This window comes from Thalassophryne amazonica, chromosome 5 (genome assembly GCF_902500255.1).
Source record: "Thalassophryne amazonica chromosome 5, fThaAma1.1, whole genome shotgun sequence".
NCBI classification, from domain to species: Eukaryota; Metazoa; Chordata; class Actinopteri; order Batrachoidiformes; family Batrachoididae; genus Thalassophryne; species Thalassophryne amazonica.
In genome coordinates, this window is record NC_047107.1 from 71,907,609 (window position 1) to 71,931,614 (window position 24,006).

The 24,006-nt window shown below is 40.6% G+C and overlaps 1 protein-coding gene across 1 annotated transcript in view; it reads right to left on the reverse strand.

Annotated features, from left to right (window-relative positions):
* cbwd (COBW domain containing) overlaps nt 1–24,006 on the reverse strand; it is a 54,393-nt gene that overhangs the window by 10,039 nt on the left and 20,348 nt on the right. The window contains exons 8-12 of the mRNA XM_034170525.1: nt 21,712–21,758; nt 17,821–17,907; nt 16,336–16,380; nt 10,047–10,103; nt 2,297–2,348 (exon numbers count right to left, since the gene is read on the reverse strand). Coding sequence (XP_034026416.1) covers nt 2,297–2,348; nt 10,047–10,103; nt 16,336–16,380; nt 17,821–17,907; nt 21,712–21,758 — 288 coding nt within the window. The remainder of the gene's footprint in view (nt 1–2,296; nt 2,349–10,046; nt 10,104–16,335; nt 16,381–17,820; nt 17,908–21,711; nt 21,759–24,006) is intronic.

Here is a 24,006-nt window from a genome sequence, read left to right on the forward strand (position 1 = left end):
AATTAAACAACTGAATGAACATCCCCCGAGGCCAGTGATTCCATAATTTTTGCCAGGGGTTGTACATGACAACTTGGGTGAAAAAGCACTGTATGAGAATATCTGGGCTCTGCAATTACAAAATTTACTCCTAAAACTAGAAAAACATATTTAGTCTTTCAATAGTTAGGGAATGTAACACTGGTGTCACTAACAACAGTCATCTCCTCTGTGAGTCTTGTTACTATAAACACCACAATATTAAAACCCGCAATTTCCTGTAGTTTGGACAGTTCAGATTGGTTTAAACTTTAGGAACTTTCAAGACAAGTGTTTTTATGACAGAGGTGGTGGCCAGTTTTTACACAGAAGCTGATGACTGTGTTTCACACCTGAAACCAGGCAATGACACTCAGCACGAGCGCGCGCACACACACACACACACACACACACACACACCCTGCTGCCTCCACAACAGTTAAAGGCCACTTTGCACATATTTGGGGTTTTGTGTTGAAGTGTAAAGGCCACACACTTCCTTGTCACATGGTATAACAACAGAAAAACAGCATTCTCATTAACATGAAAAAAGCAACGTGGGGAAGGCGGGGCGTGAGGGAGGTGTAGGAAGGTCGGAGGAGAGATTCATGTGGGAAAGAAAACGTGGCGCAAACAGACAACAATGCCATTATTTACCCACACATCCCACACAACAAGCCTCTCCTCTCCTCATCCTGTGATAAAAGTTCAGAGAAACTGAAAACAATACATGGCTTTACTGCTTTGGGGAGGACATGGCATGTGACACAAATTCAAAAACAAATTTTCACTGAGAATCGGGAATAGGTATCAAATATTCTCTGACAATACAGCTGTGAGTATTTGGACAGTGACAAGTTTTTTAATGTTTTTTTTTTAATGTATTTATTTGTTTTTTGCCTTTGTACACCATCATGAAGCTGTGACTGACATTGCAATAGACAAAAGTTGCACAACACTGAATGCAGTTTCGCCAGTCACAGCTACAGAAGCCTGGAACTCCTTCAGAGTTGTCTCCTTCTTGCACTGTCACTAAGTTTTTGAAAAGTTCCTGTTCCGGACAGATTTTGTATACACCTTGTATTTCTTAAAGAATTATGTAAATGAAGTCAAAAACATATTCAGTGACTTGCACATGTTCATGTATTCAACCCAACTTGTCTATAGAAAAGTGGTTGTAACAAGTGATGATCTACATATATTTACAATAAAGTAAGACCCTTTGGCTGCTCTCTTGTTTTCACTTGGGGTCACCACAGCAGATTCGAGGTGGATCTGCACGTTGATTTGACACAATTTTACACCGGATGCCCTTCTTGACGCAACTCCATATTACATGGAGAATGGGCTGGAGTGGGGTTTGAACCGGGAATCTTCTGTACTGGAAACAAGCGCACTTAACCAATATTTACAATACTACTTATATTTGTCTGACTACTTATGGCCTCCAAAAATGGAGGAAAAAAATGTATGAAAGTGGCCGTAATTCCTTAATGGTAAATGTGATATTTTTGTTAAACCACTTGAATTAAAGCTTAAAGTTGACACTGTTGCCTCACAGCAAGAAGGTCCTGGGATCACTTACCATCTGGTATTTCTATGTGCCATTTGTGTGTTCTCCTCGTGTTTGCGTGGGTTCCTTCTGGGTGTTCTGACTTCCTTCCAAAGACATATGCAGGTTAGATGAACTGGAGACCTTAAATTGACTATAGGTGTGAATGAGTTTGTCTATATATGTAAACCTACTTTAGACTGCCGTCCTGACTAGGGTGTACCCTGCTTCTCACTGTATGACTGGTGGGATAGGCTCCAGGTCTGCTGTGAACCTTAATTCGAGTAAGCGGGTATAGAAAATGAATGAAAGTCGACACAACAAAAACATCTAAATTACATTGTTTCATTTCAAAATTACAAAAATCATATTGCTGTCCAAATACTTAAAGACCTGACTGTCATACAAATTGTCTCTTGTCTAAGAAAAGGGTGAAACATGGTCTGTGCAGTCCACTATAATACTAACAACAAACTATATATACACTACGCTAATAATGGAGGCAACAACATGAAAAAGGTGAACAAAGAAAGCAGGGTGGGAGTTTTGATTTGACTGCCACAGCCTGGGGGGCAGGGGTGGTCATTTAGCCTGAGGAGAAGCCATCTTTTTTACCCTGTAGGAAATTGTGTGCTGAGATAAATCAGCAAACAAAATAGTGAAAATCTACATATGCACAGACAGCAGGTATGAGGAGTTAATTAAAAACAAAAGTACAACAAATACCTTGTCAAGATGTGGCCTTGTAGATTTCACAAGTTGAAGTTTCTCTGGTAGACTTTCAGAGAAGAAAAATGATTAAACATCATGACATAGTGTCTCAGCTCATTTAATGCAACAGGCTTGCTGTCAGTAAAATGCTTTTAAAATAATGTTGGGTTAATGTGTCAACTGAATTCTTTAATATCAAGGATAAATTCACCAATTAATACATTCAGGATCTTTGTAAGACCTTTGCACAAGTACATTAATCAAGTTCATAAGCAATCAGTGCTATCTCAGCGGAAAATGCATCAGTTTTAAGTTCAACTGCAATAATTTCAAAAGTTAGAAATCAAATAGAACATATTGTTAAGGACATCTGTTGAACTGTAAATACTATTTAAAGGGTAAATATATGAGATTATATAAGATCAAATTACAGGAACATCTACACTGAATACATACTGGAAGCACCAATGTCCAAGTGTGGAAGACCATTAAAGGTGGTGAAAAACAGCAGGGCTATGGTGCTGTGGGATTTAGGTTTAGGTTCCAGAAGGAAAAACAGGTGCTGGCCAACCAACCAGACATAGTCGTGGTTGACAAAGAGTAGAAAAGGGTATTTGTGGTAGATGTGGCAAGCAACACCACAAAGAAAGCACATGAAGAGATCAAGGAGTACCAGGGGCTGAAAGAAAAACTACAAAAGACATGAAAGGTAAAGCCCACACTAGTCCCAGTGGTAACAGATGACAACCCAAACTGAGAGAATGGTTCCTGTAAATTCCAGGTACAACATCAGAGATCTCTATGCAGAAGAGTGTAGTCCTAGGAACAGGCTAAGATACTGTGCAATAAACTGGTAGAGGATCCAAGCTTTTTAATGAGTTTAGGCAACTGATAGCATTGTTGTCAATGACGTGTTCACAGGGTGAGAAAGTTTTAGACTCTTGACCAGGGGTGGGCAGCAAGTGCTGAGACAGTGTGGGTTCCCTTTGCAACCGAACACCTCAGCAGGTGGTTTTACTGATGAGCTCCACTCCTCAACTTAAATTTCCAATTTATTTTCATTTTTTCAATTTATTTTCATATATACAGTAGTGTTCAGAATAATAGTAGTGCTATGTGACTAAAAAGATTAATCCAGGTTTTGAGTATATTTCTTATTGATACATGGGAAACAAGGTACTAGTAGATTCAGTAGATTCTCATCAATCCAACAAGACCAAGCATTCATGATATGCACACTCTTAAGGCTATGAAACTGGGCTATTAGTAAAAAAAAGTAGAAAAAGGGGTGTTCACAATAATAGTAGCATCTGCTGTTGATGCTACAAACTCAAAACTATTATGTTCAAACTGGTTTTTAGCAATCCTGTGGATCACTAAACTAGTATTTAGTTGTATAACCACAGTTTTTCATGATTTCTTCACATCTGCGAGGCATTAATTTTGTTGGTTTGAAACCAAGATTTTGCTGGTTTACTAGTGTGCTTGGGGTCATTGTCTTGTTGAAACACCCATTTCAAGGGCATGTCCTCTTCAGCAAAAGGCAACATGACCTCTTCAAGTATTTTGACATATCCAAACTGATCCATGATACCTGGTATGCGATATATAGGCCCAACACCATAGTAGGAGAAACATGCCCATATCATGATGCTTGCACCACCATGCTTCACTGTCTTCACTGTGAACTGTGGCTTGAATTCAGAGTTTGGGGGTCGTCTCACAAACTGTCTGCGGCCCTTGGACCCAAAAAGAACAATTTTACTCTCATCAGTCCACAAAATATTCCTCCATTTCTCTTTAGGCCAGTTGATGTGTTCTTTGGCAAATTGTAACCTCTTCTGCACATGTCTTTTATTTAACAGAGGGACTTTGCGGGGTATTCTTGCAAATAAATTAGCTTCACACAGGCGTCTTCTAACTGTCACAGCACTTATAGGTAACTCCAGACTTTCTTTGATCATCCTGGAGCTGATCAATGGGTGAGCCTTTACCATACTGGTTATTCTTCTAGCCATTTTGATAGTTGTTTTCCGTTTTCTTCCACGTGTCTCTGGTTTTTTTGTCCATTTTAAAAGCATTGGAGATCATTGTAGATGAACAGCCTATCATTTTTTGCACCTGCATATAAGTTTTCCCCTCTCCAATCAACTTTTAATCAAACTACGCTGTTCTTCTAAACAATGTCTTGAACGTCCCATTTTCACACGTTTGTTCCACAAAATTGACGAACTCACTGACCGAATGCCACACTACTATTATTGTGAACACCCCCCTTTCTACTTTTTTTTTTTACTAATAGCCCAATTTCATAGCCTTAAGAGTGTGCATATCATGAATGCTTGGTCTTGTTGGATTTGTGAGAATCTACTGAAACTACTAGTACCTTGTTTCCCATGTAACAATAAGAAATATAGTCAAAACCTGGATTAATCTTTTTAGTCACATAGCACTACTATTATTCTGAACACTACTGTATAGCGCCAAATCACAACAAAATTGCCCCAAGGCGCTTCACACAAGTAAAGGGGCTTTCACAGTGGCATATTCGTACAGCTGCTCATTGCGGCACTGCGAGTCACTGAAATACGCCCCAAATACGTGCGTGCTCGGTTTTTTCCGTTGTGCATTCCGTTAGTAGAGCTGCGTATTGCGGCGTGTGTGGCTATTTTAATACGCCCGGAGTGCGCGCGTACCTCGAGTGTTCATTCCATTCGTATAGCTGCGTGTTTATGTGTGCACAGCGCGTTTCTTTTGCCGCAAAAAAACCCACTTCCCCTTTTTTCAGTTCTCAGACGGCTGTGCTTGAAAATCAGTGGGATTTTATCATGAGAGTGTGTGTTCACATGTGTTCATGTGAGCGGTCTCTCTCCTCTATCAGATTGCTAAAATAAAACAAAATCGCTCTCTCCCTCTCTCTGCGATTTTATTTTATTTTATTTTAAGCAGTCTCTCTCTCGCTCTCCCTCTCTCTCTGTGTGTGTGTGTGTGTGTGTGTGTGAGAGAGAGAGAGCGGTTTTATGAAATAATGCGACACTGAAACAGTCCTCGTCCAGTATAGTGAAGCAACGATCTCGCAGTATTTATAGCTCCAGAAGAACAGGCAGATGTGAAGTTGCGCACAGTGCGTATTGCAGCGTGGGCGGGCTCACAATAGCGGACAGTAGCACGGCGCTGCATGGACTCCCGTGGAGGCTTCATGCTGTGCTGTACGCCGAAGAAAATTAAACAGGTTTAATTTCTTCCGTCCTACGCGCGTAGCCCTCAACATACTGCTACGTATTGAGAAAAAACTCCACGTGAAGTGGGTGGAGAGCTGCTCATTACAGCGTATCATCTAGATGATACGCTGTAATGAGCAGCTGTACAAATGCGCCACTGTGAAAGCCCCTTAAGGTCTAACCTTACCAACCCCCACAGCAAGCACACAGGCGACAGTGGTGCCCAAAATGCGCGCGTACTCAGCCTTTTTCCATGTTCGTTTCATACGTGCAGCTGTGTGTGTTCGCTTTTTTAATGTTTTTTTAATGTCTTAGTGCACACATTCGCGTGTACCTTGCCGCTATTTAAACCCAATTCACTCCTGCCGGCTGTGCAGAACACATCACTGCACTTGGAAAACAGTGGACTGTATCATGAGGGTTTTACTGTTGCATTACTACCACGATCAGAGCGTTTGATGAGTGCACCGACATGCAGCAAGTGTGCTTTTATTTAAAAGTCACAGGTTTGATCATACACACACACAGAGAGAGAGAGAGAGAGAGAGAGAGAGAGAGAGAGAGAGAGAGAGAGAGAGAGAGAGAGAGAGAGAGAGAGAGAGAGACTGACCTGCTGTTTCTGGATTTCTGAGTTGAGGTTTGATTCCCTGTTCTGAACACACAGGCGCTGTGGGCTGTGTGATCATGTTCTCCAGCTGATTCCTCTGGATGCAGCACTCAGTTTTTGGTTGTATACAGAAGCGCAGTGTTGCACAGACTTGCATGCAGTAACGCTGTGCTGCGCAGACCTGCTTAAAACTGTGTCCAGCACTCTAGGCCAAAGAAAATTAAACATCTTTAATTTCTTCCCTCCTACGCATGTAGCCCTCAACATACTGATGCGTAGGGAGAAAAAACTCGACGGAGAGCTGCTAAAAGTGGGCGGAGAGCTGCTCATCTCAGCATAGACGATACGCCACAATGAGCAGCTCTACGCGAATGTGAAAGGGGCTTAAGGAAAAACTCCCTCTGATGATCTCAGGAAGAAACCTCAAGCAGACCAGACTCAAAGGAGTGAAACTCAGCTTGGGCCATGCTACAGACACAATTTATAAAACAATTCACAAAAACAAATATACAGGAAATGCTGCCAGTGCACAGGACAGGAGGGTTACAGAAACAGACAACACACCCATCTCCGGATAGAGCCGCACCTCAAACAGAGAAAAAAAAACTGAATCAGGCATCAGAAAGACAACAAATACAGTATAATTTGTTAGCATTAAGCAACAAGAAAAACAGAAGTAATACTAAGGCGATCGCCAGCCACTAGCCCTAAGCTTCACTAAAAGACCCAGAATTTAGGGAAAGTTGAGGTTGCGGTATGCTCCGTTTCCTAATAAAATGAATTTAAAAGAGTAAAAAGCATAGTAACATACGATGCCAGTGTGCTAGCCATACGAAAGGGAAAATAAGTGTGTCTTAAGCCTAGACTTGAAAGTCTCTACAGAATCTGACTGTTTTACTGACGCAGGGAGATCATTCCAAAATCAAATCAAATCAATTTTATTTATATAGCGCCAAATCACAACAAACAGTTGCCCCAAGGCGCTTTATATTGTAAGGTAAAAGCCATACAGTAATTACAGAAAAACCCCAACGGTCAAAACGACCCCCTATGAGCAAGCATTTGGCGACAGTGGGAAGGAAAAACTCCCTTTTAACAGGAAGAAACCTCCAGCAGAACCAGGCTCAGGAAGGGGCAGTCTTCTGCTGGGACTGGTTGGGGCTGAGGGGAGAGAATCAGGAAAAAGACATGCTGTGGAAGAGAGCAGAGATCAATCACTAATGATTAAATGCAGAGTGGTGCATACAGAGCAAAAAGAGAAAGAAACAGTGCATCATGGGAACCCCCCCAGCAGTCTAAGTCTATAGCAGCATAACTAAGAGATGGTTCAGGGTCACCTGATCCAGCCCTAACTATAAGCTTTAGCAAAAAGGAAAGTTTTAAGCCTAATCTTAAAAGTAGAGAGGGTGTCTGTCTCCCTGATCTGAATTGGGAGCTGGCTCCATAGGAGAGGAGCCTGAAAGCTGAAGGCTCTGCCTCCCATTCTACTCTTAAAAACCCTAGGAACTACAAGTAAGCCTGCAGTCTGAGAGCAAAGCGCTCTATTGGGGTGATATGGTACTATGAGGTCCCTAAGATAAGATTGGACCTGATTATTCAAAACCTTATAAGTAAGAAGAATTCAACAGAACAGGGGCACGATAAGAGAAAGCTCTGTGACCCGCAGGCTTTTATTCACCCTAGGGAGGGACACAAAGTAGTCCTGCACCCTGAGAACGTAAAGCCCAGGGCAATATGTAGGGTTTAATTAGGTCAGTTAGGTAGGGAGGTGCCAGTCCGTGAACAATTTATAGGCTAGCAGCAGAACCTTAAAATCTGATCTCACAGGGACAAGAAGCCAGTGAAGGGATGCCAAAATGGGTGTAATGTGGTCAAACTTTCTGCTTTGTGTCAAAAGTCTGGCAGCAGCATTTTGAACCAATTAGAGACCCCTAATGCTGGACTGTGGTAAACCAGAAAATAGAACATTGCAGTAGTCCAATCTAGAAGAGACAAATGCATAAATCCGGGTTTCAGCATCAGCCATAGACAGGATGAGATGAATTATATTTCGCAGGTGGAAGAAAACAGTCCTCGTACTATCTCTAATGTGGAGGTGAAAGGACAACTTAGGATAAAAAATTACTCCAAGGTTCCTCACTTTGTCAGTGTGATGATGTCTCACTGGACCAAGAACCATCATTTCAGTCTTATCAGAGTTTAAAAGTAAGAAGTTGCTAGACATCCAGCTTCTCACTGATGCAAGGCAATCTTCTCAAGATTTATGTGGATGAGATTACCAGCAGTTATCGGCACATATAACTTGAGTATCATCAGCATATGTCTCGTACTGTTACAAGTATTATTATTACTGCTTATCCTTGCACACGCTGTTTGATGAACATTTTCCTCTACTTGCACCCATCTTGTGTGTTTTTTTTAAGAGCTGATGTAACGTGAATTTCTCCTCTGTGAGATCAATAAAGTTTATCTTTATCTTTATCATAGCAGTGAAAGGTACAAAACACAGTGAGAACGACTGGTCAGGTATGATGTCAACTCTTCAAGGACACTCCCAGTAATCCCAAAATGATTCCCCAGCCTATCAAGCAATATGATGATCCACAGTATCAAACACAGCACTAAGATCTAACAGCACCAGAACCGTAGTGGTGTCCGAATCCATTGCAAGCAGAAGATCATTCACCACTTTAGTGAGAGCTGTCTCTGTGGAACGATATTTTCTAAAAGCATACTGCAGTGGCTCCAAAAGATTATTCTCAGTAAGGTGGTCCACAAGCTGCTGTGAAACCACCTTTTCCAGAATTTTAGAGCAAAATGATAGATTGGATATCGGCCTATAGTTTTTCAATACACTAGGGTCAAGATTAGATTTCTTAAATAATGGTGAAGTTACTGCAGATTTGAAACATTACAACAAGTTAATGAGAGATTAATAATTTCCAGCACAGCTGGCCCAAGAGTGGGCCACAGGTCCTTAAACAGTTTTGTTGATATAGGATCAAATAAGCAGGTTGTGCTTTTTGTAGATGTTACGAGTTTCATCAGCACACCTATTGAGATACTCTCAAATTCTGTACATCTAGGTAATGCCGCAGTAATGGCACCCGCCTCAACAGCAGGGTGTAGTGGCTGGGGTAAGGCATGATCAATTTAAAGTCCTGATCATCTGTGAAATCGCATGCTGAGGTGATCAGTAGCAAGAGAAACCTGCACCAACTTGGCCCTTCATGGCACACTACTGCCCATACCTCTGCTTAACCATACTTGGGTGTAGCACTTTGAAGTTACTTATGTTATTTGGAGTTGTATAAATAAACTGAATAGAAATGGAATTAATTTTGAAATCATACTCACCACTGCCCTCAAACACATACACCTCACACCCCTATGCCCTTAATCAGAGCTCCTCATCCTCCCCCTTCTCCTTGGCTTCACAAGGAGGCTAAACTTTGTGCCCAATAGCTTAGTACCACACAGGCGGAGTAGCAGGGGGCCACTTCAAACACCCAGCATGATATCTATGGGGGGGAGCAGCCTAGACTCTCAAAGGCTGGGTTAAAGGAGCTATCTGTTGGGACAAGAGGGACTCCTTGGGAGTGAGCAGACACACACAGCTCTAATCCTCTGCAGCTGGCCTCAGAAACACTGAGGACATGTAAGACAACTTTAACACCGCTGTATACTGCATTCACTAGAAAGGATGAGCACTGAGCCTATTCATGAGAATGTCATTCTACAGCAGACACAATATGGTGACCACCCAAGGGGTGCAATAGACGCACGCTCAATGGAAGAGTCGGTGAATTGCAGAAAAACATCGTGACTCAGAGACTTCAGTCTTTGCAATCAAAATCATTTCTTCTCTCAGTGTTTTAAAAGTGAGTTTTTTGATAAGCACAAGTGAAGTTTAAGTTGAGACTTGCATCTGACTCACTTTACTCCATCTGAACTGTCAAAGGAATGAAGATCCAGAACTTCAGACAGATCCACCCTGAGAAAGAACATCATGATTAGAAACCTAATCAAGTTCAGCATCACAATAAAATGATTTGTATGACAACTATGACAAAGTATTATAAAATCCAAATACTTTAATACTGATGAGTACATGAGTGAGGTGATGTCAGTTCTTTGCTTAACAATACTGAACAGAGAACCACTTCTTAATGGTAAATAATTATTTTAAAATAAACAACTATATCCTTTCTTGGATCGAGCTGATCTTAGAGTACTAAGTCATGGTGACAAGCTACTTTGCATAAAATATTACAGCCAGAGTTATGTCAGTGGAGATTGTATAAGGTAGTTGTGCAGTGAGTTGGTATGTGAATTTTTTTTTTTCTGATTAACCCCTTGGTGCACTCTGTTTTTCATGTGCACACCCTGGAATCTGTGGGAGGAGTCAAAGCAGGGCAATAACATGACAGAGCGCTCCAACATTCACTGCATCCAGAAAGTACTTCATTTTTTTCCACATTTTTTTATGTTGCAGCCTTATTCCAAAATGGATTAAATTAATTTTTTTCCTCATAATTCTACACACAATACCCCATAATGACAATGACAATGTGAGAAAAAGTTTTTTTTTTTCATTTTTGCAAATTTATAAAAAAAAAAAAAAAAGAAATCACATGGACATAAGCATTCACAGCCTTTGCCGTGAAGCTCAAAATTGAGCTCAGGTGTATCCTGTTTCCACTGATTATCCTTGAGATGTTTCTACAGCTTAGCTGGAGTCCACCTGGGGTGACTGGACATGATTTGGAAAGGCACACACCTGTCTACATATGAGGTCCCACAGTTGACAGTGCATGTCAGAGCACAAACCAAGCATGAAGTTAAAGGAATTGTCTGTAGACCTGCAACTAGGAAAGTCCCAATGAGCACAGTGGCCTCCATCATTTGTAAATGTAAAAGTTTGCATCCACCAGGACTCTTCCTAGAGCTGGCCGCTGTCTAAACTGAGCGATCAGGGGAGAAGGGCCTTAGTCAGGGAGGTGACCAAGAACTCGATGGTCACTCTGTCAGAGCTCCAGCATTCATCTGTGGAGAGAAAAGAACATTCTAGAAGGACAACCATCTCTGCAGGAACCCACCAATCAGGCCTGTATGGTAGAGTGTCCAAAAGGAAGCCACTCCTTAGTAAAAGGCACATGGCAGACCCCTTGGGATTTGCCAAAAGGCAGCTGAAGGATTCTCAGACTATGAGAAACAAAATTCTCTGGTCTGATGAGACAAAGATTGAACTCTCTGGGGTGAATGCCAGGTGTCATGTTTGGAGGAAACCAGGCACCATCCCTACAGTGAGGCATGGTGGTGGCAGCATCATGCTGTGGGGATGTTTTTCAGTGGCAGGAACTGGGAGACTAGTCACGATTGAGGGAAAGATGAATGCAGCAATATACAGAGACATCCTGGATGAAAACCTGCTCCAGAGCGCTCTTGACCTCAGACTGGGGTGACGGTTCATCTTTCAGCATGACAATGACCCTCAGCACACAGCCAAGATATCAAACGAGTGGCTTTAGGACAACTCTGTGAATGTTCTTGAGTGGCCCAGCCAGAGTCCAGACCTGAATCCGATTGAACATCTCTGGAGAGATCTGAAATTGGCTGTACACCGACACTCCCGATCCAACCTGATGGAGCTTGAGAGGTGCTGCAAAGAGGAATGGGCAAAACTGCCAAAGATAGGTGCCCCAAGCTTGTGGCATCATATTCAAGAAGACTTGAGGCTATAACTGCTACCAAAGGTGCAGCAACAAAGTATTGAGCAAAAGGTGTGAATACGTATTTACGCATGATTTCTTTTTTCTACTAAATTTGCAAAAGTTTCCAGAAAAACCTTTGCCATGTTGTCATTATGGGGTGTTGTAAGTACAAACCCAATTCCAATGAAGTTGGAACGTTGTGTAAAATGTAAATAAAAAACGGAATACAATGATTTGCAAATCCTCTTCAACCTATATTCAATTGAATACACCACAAAGACTAGATATTTAATGTTCAAACTGATATGTGAGTGTGGGTGGGGTATGGCAGCACCCTGACATCGGGGTGAATGTGAGGCATAATTTTAAAGCAATTTGAGCATCTGATGCAGATGGAAAAGTGCTATATAAATGCAGTCCATTTATTTACCATTTAATAAGAAAAGGTGAGTGTCATGATTGGGTATAAAAGGAGCATCCCCAAAAGGCTCAGCCGTTCACAAGCAAAGATGGGACGAGGATCACCACTTTGTGAACAACTGCGTGAAAAAATAGTCCAACAGTTTAAGAACAATGTTTCTCAACGTTCAATTGCAAGGAATTTAGGGATTCCATCATCTAGAGTCCATAATATAATCAGAAGATTCAGAGAATCTGGATAACACGTAAGCAGCAATGGCCAAAAACCAACATTGAATGCCTGTGACCTTCGATCCCTCAGGCGGCACTGCATTAAAAACCGACATCATTGTGTAAAGGATCTTACCGTGTCGGCTCAGGAACACTTCAGAAAACCATTGTCAGTTAACACAGTTCGTCACTACATCTACAAGTGCAAGTTAAAACTCTACCATGGAAAGCAAAAACCATCTATTAGACCCCATTCCTACCAGGCTGCTCAAGGAAGCCCTACCATTAATTAATGCTTCGATCTTAAATATGATCAATCTATCTTTATTAGTTGGCTATGTACCACAGGCTTTTAAGGTGGCAGTAATTAAACTACTTAAAAAGCCATCACTTGACACAGCTATCTTAGCTAATTATAGGCCAATCTCCAACCTTGCTTTTCTCTCAAAAATTCTTGAAAGGGTAGATGTAAAACAGCTAACTGATCATCTGCAGAGGAATGGTCTATTTGAAGAGTTTCAGTCAGGTTTCAGAATTCATCATAGTAAAGAAACAGCATTAGTGAAGGTTACAAATGATCTTCTTATGGGCTCAGACAGTGGACTCATCTCTGTGCTCGTCCTGTTAGACCTCAGAGCAGCTTTTGATACTAGCATGCCATAGGTATTAAAGAAACTGCGCTGTGGTGGTTTGAATCATATTTATCTAACAGATTCTAATTTGTTCATGTAAATAGGGAGTCTTCTTCACAGACTAAGGTTAATTATGGAGTTCCACAAGGTTCTGTGCTAGGACCGATTTTATTCACTTTATACATGCTTCCCTTAGGCAGTATTATTAGAAAGCATTGCTTAAATTTTCATTGTTACGCAGATGATACCCAGCTTTATCTATCCATAAAGCCAGATGACACACACCAATTAGTTAAACTGCAGGAATGTCTTTCAGACATAAAGACATGGATGACCTCTAATTTCCTGCTTTTAAATTCAGATAAAACTGAAGTTATTGTACTTGGCCCCACAAATCTTAGAAACATGGTGTCTAACCAGATCCTTACTCTGGATGGCATTAACCTGACCTCCAGTAATACTGTGAGAAATCTTGGAGTCATTTTTGATCAGGATATTTCTTCAATGCGCATATTAAGCAAATATGTACGACTGCTTTTTTGCATTTGCGCAATATCTCTAAAATTAGAAAGGTCTTGTCTCAGAGTGATGCTGAAAAGCTAATTCATGCATTTATTTCTTCTAGGCTGGACTACTGTAATTCATTATTATCAGGTTATCCTAAAAGTTCCCTGAAAAGCCTTCAGTTAATTCAAAATGCTGCAGCTAGAGTACTGACAGGGACTAGAAGGAGAGAGCATATCTCACCCATATTGGCCTCTCTTCATTGGCTCACTGTTAATTCCAGAATAGAATTTAAAATTCTTCTTCTTACTTATAAGGTTTTGAATAATCAGGTCCCATCTTATCTTAGGGACCTCATAGTAATATATCACCCCAATAGAGAGCTTCGCTCTCAGACTGCAGGCTTACTTGTAGTTCCTAGGGTTTGTAAGAGTAGAATGGGAGGCAGAGCCTTCAGCTTTCAGGCTCCTCTCCTGTGGAACCAGCTCCCAATTCAGATTAGGGAGACAGACACCCTCTCTACTTTTAAGATTAAGCTTAAAACCTTCCTTTTTGCTAAAGCTTATAGTTAGGGCTGGATCAGGTGACCCTGAACCATCCCTTAGTTATGCTGCTATAGGCTTAGACTGCACTGAGTGTTTCTTTTTATTCACCTCTTTTTGCTCTGTATGCACCACTCTGCATTTAATCATTAGTTATTGATCTCTGCTCTCTTCCACAGCATGTCTTTTTCCTGATTCTCTCCCCTCAGCCCCAACCAGTCCCAGCAGAAGACTGCCCCTCCCTGAGCCTGGTTTTGCTGGAGGTTTCTTCTTGTTAAAAGGGAGTTTTTCCTTCCCACTGTCGCCAAGTGCTTGCTCATAGGGGGTCGTTTTGACCGTTGGGGTTTTTCTGTAATTATTGTATGGCTTTTGCCTTACAATATAAAGCGCCTTGGGGCAACTGTTTGTTGTGATTTGGCGCCATATAAATAAAATTGATTTGATTTGATTTGATACATCAACAACATCCAGAAACGCCGAAGCCTTCTTTGGGCCCGAGCTCATTTGAAATGGACAGATGTAAAGTGGAAAAGTGTGCTGTAGTCTGATGAGTCCACATTTCAAATTGTTTTTGGAAATCATGGACGTCGTGTCCTTTGGACAAAAGAGGAAAAAGACCATCCAGATTGTTACCAGTGCAAAGTTCAAAAGCCAGCATCTGTGATGGTATGGGGGTGTGTTAGTGCCCATGGCATGGGCACTAACACATCTGTGATGGCACCATCAGTGCTGAAAGGTACATCCAGGTTTTGGAAACACATGCTGCCATAAAAGTAATGTCTTTTTCAGGGATGTCCCTGCTTATTTCAGTAAGACAATGCCAAGCCACATTCTGCATGTGTTACAACAGCGTGGCTTTGTAGTAAAAGAGTGCAGGTACTAGACTGGCCTGCCTGCAGTCCAGACCTGTCGCCCATTGAAAATGTGTGGTGCATTATGAAGTGCAAAATATGACAACGGAGACCCTGGACTGTTGAACAACTGAAGTCGTACATCATTCAAGAATGGGAAAGAATTCCTCCTACAAAGCTTCAACAATTAGTGTCCTCAGTTCCTAAATGCTTATTGAGTGTTGCTAGAAGGAAATGTGATGAAACACAGTGATAAACATACCACTGTCCCAGCTTTTTTGAAATGTGTTGCAGAATATGAGCAAATATTTGCACAAAAACAATAAAGTTTATCAGTTTGAACATTCAATATTTTGTCTTTGCGGTGTATTCAACTGAATAGTTTTTGAAGAGGATTTGCAAATCATTGTATTCCATTTTTATTTACATTTTACACAATGCCCCAACTTCACTGGAATTGGGGTTGTAGAATTTTGAGGGAAGAAATGAATTTACTTTATTTTGGAATAAGTCTGTAACATAAAAAATGCAGTAAAAGTGAAGCACTGTGAACACTTTCCGGATGCACTATACGAGGGCTGTCAATAAAGTATAGGTCCTTTTTATTTTTTTCAAAAACTATATGGATTTCTTCCCACGGAGCAGGACGTCGCGCAGCGTTTCAAGCTGAAAACCTCCACATTTCAGGCTCTATTGATCCAGGACGTCGTGAGAGAACAGAGAAGTTCGTGGGAAGTCCTTAAAGCGACAGTATCACCTCAAAATCTCTCATCAGCTGTTAAAATTTTCACAGAAAACCAGCTTAATTTTTCAAACCGTGTCCACTTCGATGTGCCTCACAGGTTTAGAAAAAATTTTGATCAAACAAAGCGCCAGTCTCTCAGCAACTTCTCAGACAAAGGAATTCCGACGAGGGGCTGGACGACTCCTCCCACAAGGAGCGCTCACAGGCGAATGACGTCACCGACAGGCGTGGAAAAACTTACGCATGCGCACGAGGGTTCAAGCATGTCTGACGTAAAAACATATGAATGAAATCCATATAGTTTTTGAAAAAAATAAAAAGGATCTATACTTTATTGACAGACCTCATACACATGCAGCTCTGAGGGCTTAGGGTCAGAGAGCAAAGACTTGTGGGTAACCAGACACCACTGAAAGATATGTGTTTACTTTGGGTGCAGCAGTTTGTGTATGTGTGTACAGGGGGTTCCTCCTCAGCGATGTCACGCCTAATCTCTGACACAAAGATCTGAGGTGGAGCAGGACGTGGAATTCATCTGTTACTTAACACAAAGCACAGAAGAATAGTCAAGAAAATCAACATGACTGCATGAAAGTGTCTCTCTTCACCTTGATTTCTGGGTTTCTAGAATCTTGACCAGACCGTTTATTGACCTGAATTCAAAGGAAAAGATGTCAATACCTTAATAACTAATCAATTATACCACATTATTATTTTGCTGTTTTTAACTTGATAGATACTTGTCGGTCTTCGTTCCTATGGGTCATGACCGAAATAACTAGATCATGGGTATAAGCGGCCCATATGGGTTTCCTCAGGAGGGTGGCTGGTGTCTCCCTCAGAGATAAGGTGAGAAGCTCAGTCATTTGTGAGGAGCTCGGAGTCAAGCCACTGCTCTTTCGTGCTGAACGGAGCCAGCTGAGGTGGTTCAGGCATCTGGTAAGAATGCCCCTGGTAGGGGTGCACGGCATATGCGGTAGAAGGTATTAATGATATAAATTTGGCCTACGGTAGAGAATTTCATTCTATTGCACTATCGCAGTAATGCATATTACCGGACTGAAGCCGGCTGCTGTAAAACGCCATAGGAAAAGAAGAATACTGTCGATGATGCTGTTTCACCGCGCAACAAGTCAGATTATTCCAGGTGTTTGTCATAAAATACTCCAAAATAGAGTACCGCGGTTGTAGAGCGCAAACATCCTAACGGATCTGTTGCAGTAGACACGCTGAGTGACATTCTCATCGGATTTAATGTTGTATGCTAACAGTGTCAGCACTGTTATCAGTTATCGGTAGCTTCACCTAAAGGTTCTATGTGCATATTGAAATTTTTGATGATATTTTTGTTTGAATAATTAATAATATACTTGTGTTATAATGTGGTTGTGCCCTCATAAAATACTGTTATAGAGATATAAACTGAGAAATCCTTGTGCTGTTAAGAAAATAGCTGTAGAAAATGATGGGGATTTGGGCACTTCAAAGGTCTTTATTTAAACACAAGATCATTTCAGTGGTGTTTGTGAGATCCTCTCACACCGCACAGAAGTTGCTGGCATATGAAGATAGATTTTGTCCAGATTGTGAAGTGTTGGATGAACAGCAGTTTAGCAGTTTGGCTTGCCTTAGGGTCTATGTAACCTGTTATGAAATAGTTCTATTATAATTTATACATCATTATATATATTATTATTGCAAGAGGCAGCATTGTATATCACAATATGGATTTTAGGCCATATCGCCCATCACTACACCCCTGGGCACTTCCCTAGGGAGGTGTTCCCGGCATGTCCATCTGGGAGGAGACCCCGGGGAAGACCCAGGACTAGGTGGAGAGATCATATCTCCACAATGTCCTGGGAACACCTCAGTATCCGCCAGTCAGAGGTGGTTAATGTGGCCCGGGAAAGGGAAGTATGGGGTCTCCTGTTGGAGCTGATGCCCCTGCGACCCAATCCTGGATAAATAGTTGAAGATGAGATGAGTTTATAGATACACAAAGAGCACCACAAAAGCAGCATATAAATGAAGCACCAGTAAAGATGTAGAATAAAGCAGATGTTTAGCCGTGTAAAGTGTGTGACGTTGACCTGACAGCGTGTCTGATATGAGCTCTTTCCTCCTTGTTTATGAGGTCAATCTTGTTGATAACGATCAAGTCAGCAAGTGCAATCTGCCTTCAAAAAAAAAAAAAAAGTAAATACAGCATTATTCTGGCACATTAATATGCTCGACAATTACAGTAAGTATACTTAAACATACTTACACAAACATTATTATTATTGTATAAGTTGTCCAGTTTAAAAAACAACAATGGACCATTACTACTATTGTTAGTATTAATATAAACATGCAGTATTGACAAACAATTGAAAAGATTAACAGATTATTAACATCAATAACTTATTAACTGACCGGGCTTTTTTTTTTTTGATTCATTATAAATAATCAATTAAGATAAAATGTTGTAGCAAGTACAAATAAATGCTGACCACATTTTCTCAAATCTCATACACCTTGAAATTGTGGTACTTGACTGTGGCAATCAAACTGAAGCCCCCCTAAAGCTGCTCAGCCCACAAACATGGAAAGTTAAAATGCAGATATTTGATTTGACTCAATCATAATTTATCTCAGTTTTTTTTTTCATTCACTCATTTTCTACTGCTTATCCAGATCTTCTGTAGATGGTGGTGGCCAATTTTATCCCATTAAAATCCAGTTTAATCAGGGTACAGTTGGTTTAATGCCGTTTAAACTTCAGTTTAAAACAAATGCTATCTGGTAAAAATCACTTGACTGTTTTACATTTAAAGCTTTAAAAGTATAAGTCATCTATGCAACAATTTAACCCTCGTTTATCTGTAGGACAAGTCTACTGGTATGAGACTCATATCCCAAGTGGCTACAGGTATGAGACACCTGCACAGTGGTGTGCTGACACTCTGAGCAGTTACAACAAATGTATCACTGTAAAACTGTTGATGCTTTTGTGGAATTTGTGTCACCATTCGGAATTTTGAAGAAAATTGCTGTTTAACTGCTGTACAGCAGAAAAACAATTAACACAAACAGAAGACACAACAAGAGGCACATTGCACTATCATACTGAGCAAAAAGCCACAGACTAAAAAGCATTTTTACATGAGTTTTAAAAAGACATGTGGGTCAGCCCAACATATAGAGGGAGCTCGTTCCAACGTGTGGGAGGTACAACTGAAAAACCTCATCTTTAACAGAAAAGAAGCTGGAACAAGTCAAAATTTGCCAATTACCCCACTTGATAAACAACTGGACACAACTGAAATGATCAACTGATTATCACGGCTGACAATCAAATTAATTACCGACTAGACTTTTCAGCTCGACTTGGAACTAAAAATACTCCAAATGTTCATCACAACTGTGATTATTCTATTTATTCAGCTGTTTAAATTACACCTTCAACTTCTCAGTGTTTTTACGTGCCACTGTGTACGGGTGGCCAGCAGTGCACAACACATGCAAAAGTCAACGAAACACCATTTCCTTTAAATGTGAAAACGTAACCAAAGACAAAGAACGCAAAAGGGTTACGCAGTAATGTATTTGTTCAGCGAGCAGCTGCTGCACCAGAAAAACACCTGTGAGGACAGACACACCCGAGCTCAGGCCGAAGTGCAATGATACGTACTCACAAACACATGCACACACCAATTTATATTAACATAATAGTTTTGAGTTTGTAGCATCAACAGCAGATGCTACTATTATTGTGAACACCCCCTTTTCTACGTTTTTTTACTAATATCCCAATTTCATAGCCTTAAGAGTGTGCATATCATGAATGCTTGGTCTTGTTGGATTTGTGAGAATCTACTGGTACCTTGTTTCCCATGTAACAATAAGAAATATACTCAAAACCTGGATTAATCTTTTTACTCACATAGCACTACTATTATTTTGAACACTACTGTATGATCTACATTGCTCTAGACAAATACATTTATTGCAGTCAGAAAGCTGAGATTGTTCTGAACATGGGTATTATACTTTACTAGTGTGTTTCCCATGGGGATCCACGGGCCCTAAATTGGGTAGTGTTTATAAAATATGTAGCTGACATTTTTGAAGGGTGGTTCTAAATTATGCAAAGTTTCTATCAGGAGTTCAAATGGTGTGTGAGTCCAGAATATTTTTACAACCTCACACCTCAACCGTTTTTAGAGGAGGAACTCAACACTTTTATTTCCCGGTAATTACATAATTTTTTATGTTAATTTACTGTCTTAATGTATTTAGAAATTGATTAGGTTCTTGTTATCACATACACGCTATTATTCTTAACAGTATTGTTATTTTATTTTATTATTCCTTGTATTTAATTTTTGAATAGACCACAATGGAAATAAGTGTTTTTCACTTTCTTGTACCATCCATGCATTTTAATGTATTTACAATTTTATTATGTACTTACATTGAACTTACTAAATACAATCACACACCCATGCATGATTTTAATATATAGATGATTTACCACCCCCTGCTAGAATGGCGTGTGAGTCCAGAATTTCATCTTGCAACGTCCATTGTTCATTGTTGTTAGCTACTATCTGTAGCTTCTTTAAAATTTTAAGTCCTATCACCAATCTGTTTGGCAGCATTCATCCTTGACCCAGAATACCTAAGCATCCCAAAAGGCAAATGTCAGCTCTCTCCAGTTTGTGATTGAAGTTGCACACTTGTTCTTTTTTCTGCATTCTGTCACAAGCAGGTTGCATTGTTTTTATAAAGCCTTTTAACACCTATGTACCAATGTACAACATGATTTAAATACTATCAGAACAATTATTCCAAATTCAAACACCTTTTACAGAAATACAATGACTTAACAGTAGTTTGAATCTTTCTTCTTTCAAATATCAATGTTACTCGCAAATGATAACTGGACTCCCTCATTTTAAACAACTCCTGAACATGTAGAGGCAAAAGATTATTTTTAACTTTGTACGTGAATCTTGAGATCTTGAAATTTCAAAATACACAGACAAGCAAACAACTGGTTTGTTGGTTCGTAACATGGTTTTTTACTTATAACTCTTATAGCTTTCTTTTGTAACATAAAAACTGAATTTGTTTTTGTTTTATACGTGTTTCCCCAAACCTCAATACAGTAGGTCATATATGGGACAAGTAATGAATGATACAACATGACCAACAAATGTTGTGGGAGAAAATAATGTGCTTTATACAAAATTTAAACAACTTTTGAAATTTTAGATTTGACATCATTTATGTGAGTTTTCCAACTTAATTTATCATCAATAAAAATGCCAAGAAGTTTAGTTTCAGATACAATTTCAACATTATTCAATGATAAGTTTCTATTTAAATTCCAAGGCTTATTTCCAAATATAATACACTTAGTCTTACCAAAATGAAGTGACAATTTATTAGAATCAAACCAAGATGGCTAACGTTACAACTACTAATGTTACTGTTGCAGTTGCTTATACTGCACATTCCCATTAGCGATGGCTGTACACAACTCAAAATTAAACCACTCATTTTAGCTTACTCAATGACACTATAAAGACAGCAAACACACACTCTCTCCACTAAGCAGCCCGCAAGGTTATCTGGATATTTTCTCAATTCAATTTAACACTATTTATAGTAACCATTATTCACGACATGGCATACGGTTAGTGTGGCCACATATGCTAACGCTAAGCATGGTTCCTATTTCTTCTATGTAGCCCATGAGGAGTCAAACACTGCATGCCACTCCATTATGGGGTATTGTGTGTCGAATTTTGAGGAAAAAATAAATTTCATCCATTTTGAAATAAGGGTGTAACATAACAAAATTTTGAAAAAATGAAGCGCTGTGAATACTTTCCAGATGCACTGCAGCAGTAAATACATGCTGTGGTAAGGCAGCATGCACGGTTTTGCATTGGACACTGTGTGGTTCTTTAAGAAAAACGCACTGAACGTACCTGGCTGCTTCATTAACAAGCCCATCAGCTTTTTCCTCTGCTAGATGCTGGAGACAGAAAACATACTATGAGTTACACAAAATATTTTGATAAATTATTTGAGTGTAAAACTGCTCATGTTAAAAATGCAGACTGTTTTAAAAATGTGAGAAAACAGAATCCACATTTGCTTATGGTAGCACAAACAAAGTGTGACAATTTCACAATGGAAAAAAAACCCCTACAATTCTGACATTCCACAGTCTTTGTGAAATAAGTGACTTTCTCAACACACTTGAAACCAAAGATTACTTTTCACTTTCTGTTTGTCTCCTGTGGCTGCAGGAAGGACTGAGCATTTTCAAAAGCAATTTAATATGCAATAATAAAAGGAGCGTGAGGCGTTGCTCTGGATCCTGACCCGTCTGACTCAACATGACATTTATCTGTCACTCACTCCATCGCCATTGTGTCATCTCTGAAGAAACAAATGACAGTTATCCATTTCACAAAAGTGCAAACTGTGTGTTGAGAGACAAAACCCTTTTAGTCTGTGTAAGAGGGAGGACTTCACCCCCGGCAGTTATTTGATGAGACAGATGAGAGAAGAAGCAGGCGAGCGGCTGTGACAGTCCTATTACAATGCTCACATCTCTGATATCAATTACTCCTTCACTTTGATTTATCATCTCTCTCTCTTTGTCATCTGTCTTTATGTTCCTCCTCTCTCTCTGTCAAGTCAGAGCAGCACCCAGATCACCAAATCAGTCACCTCCCCGAGCATGACACCTTCAAATTAGTGTCCCGTTCTTCAGGTGTCACTTGTCTTGTTTCCTTTAAAAATGGCGTTGAGGCTGGCGTTGCAGACCGAACGGTCCCCCTATAAAAATTGGTCCGCCCTGCCTTCACTGCGCATGCATCATTTCAACGTCCTGCAGCTCATCTGAGATGGACTCTCTTCACCGAAAGCGATCAAAGGGAATGATGTGATTATTAACCATCACTGTTACGGCATATATTGTCACAGGGCATTATTGTCGCCACAACGATATATGCCATGTTCAAAGGCACTGACACAATTTCGCTGGCACATATCGTCCCAAGCGACGATATATACAGACAATCAAAGCACATATTGTCGCTGGTCATCAGAGCAAGAAGTAAAACTGGATGTTTAACTATGAATTGTTTATTTTTTTCTCTGTCTCTCACTCACACACACACAAACACACACACACACACACACACACACACACACACACACACACACACTCGCTGTCATTACATCCGCCAAGAGCATAATAAAATCATCAGCATATTTATTTATTTAATATGCTGTTTAAATTCAGCGGGTGGTGTCATCTGATCTGAGGTCGTAGCCCAAAAGTGTTTGTTTTTGTTTTTTTGTGAGTGGCCCCCGGGGGTGCTCGCTGCACTCTCAGGAGGGCAGGGCAGCGGGGGAAGCCCCCGGAAGGCTGCAAGCAACCCCATCGCCAGAAATGGTCACGCATCAACCGCTAACCTACGGGTTTCATTCTGGCATTTTATCACTGTGAGTGCATGAAAAGTGTCACATTTATTTTCTTGCCAGCCTTCTCCACAGTGCCAGGGTTTTTTGTGGCCAGTGCGCACAGGACCGAGGAAGATAATTGGATCCATCATGGTGGACTGGTGATGCACAACGCGGAGATGCTTCTGTGCAGCCTGCAGAACACCACATCGTTTCAGCATGACTTTTGGCATGTTGGTGAATTATTCAAAGCACTCGGGGGATATCCGCTCAGTAATAACAAAAATGCTGGTGCTGCTGCTGATGGTGGTGACAGAACAGGGCGCGCACCAGAGACCCTCGCACTGTGCATAAGCACCATGACAATTTTGGATGAAATATTCACCGTACGGTTGCTGAGTCTTCTGGCGCCCCTCCCTCCTCACCATGGGTTTGCCAAAGTGCGTAATTGAACAGAAAATGACAGTTGCATGGTGATGTGATCCCCAAAGAGAGACTTAAGAACATTTAAAAAGGTGCTTTTTACTGTGACGATATTATATTGTTGTGTAGGTGCAGACAAGGATGATTCCGGCTGCTGCTGGCGAAACAATCACTGAACAGTATTGTCACTGGCGACAATGTGTGCCGCAATGGGGCCCATGAACCTCGGCATATATTGTTGTGGAGACAATATATGCACTGTGACAACATGTGCTGTCACACGTGCCATTTCGGAGCTCAGCAGCTCGTCTGAGATGGAGTCTCTTCACCCAAAGAAATCAAATGGATTAATGTGATTATTAACCATCAGATGACAAGGTGAA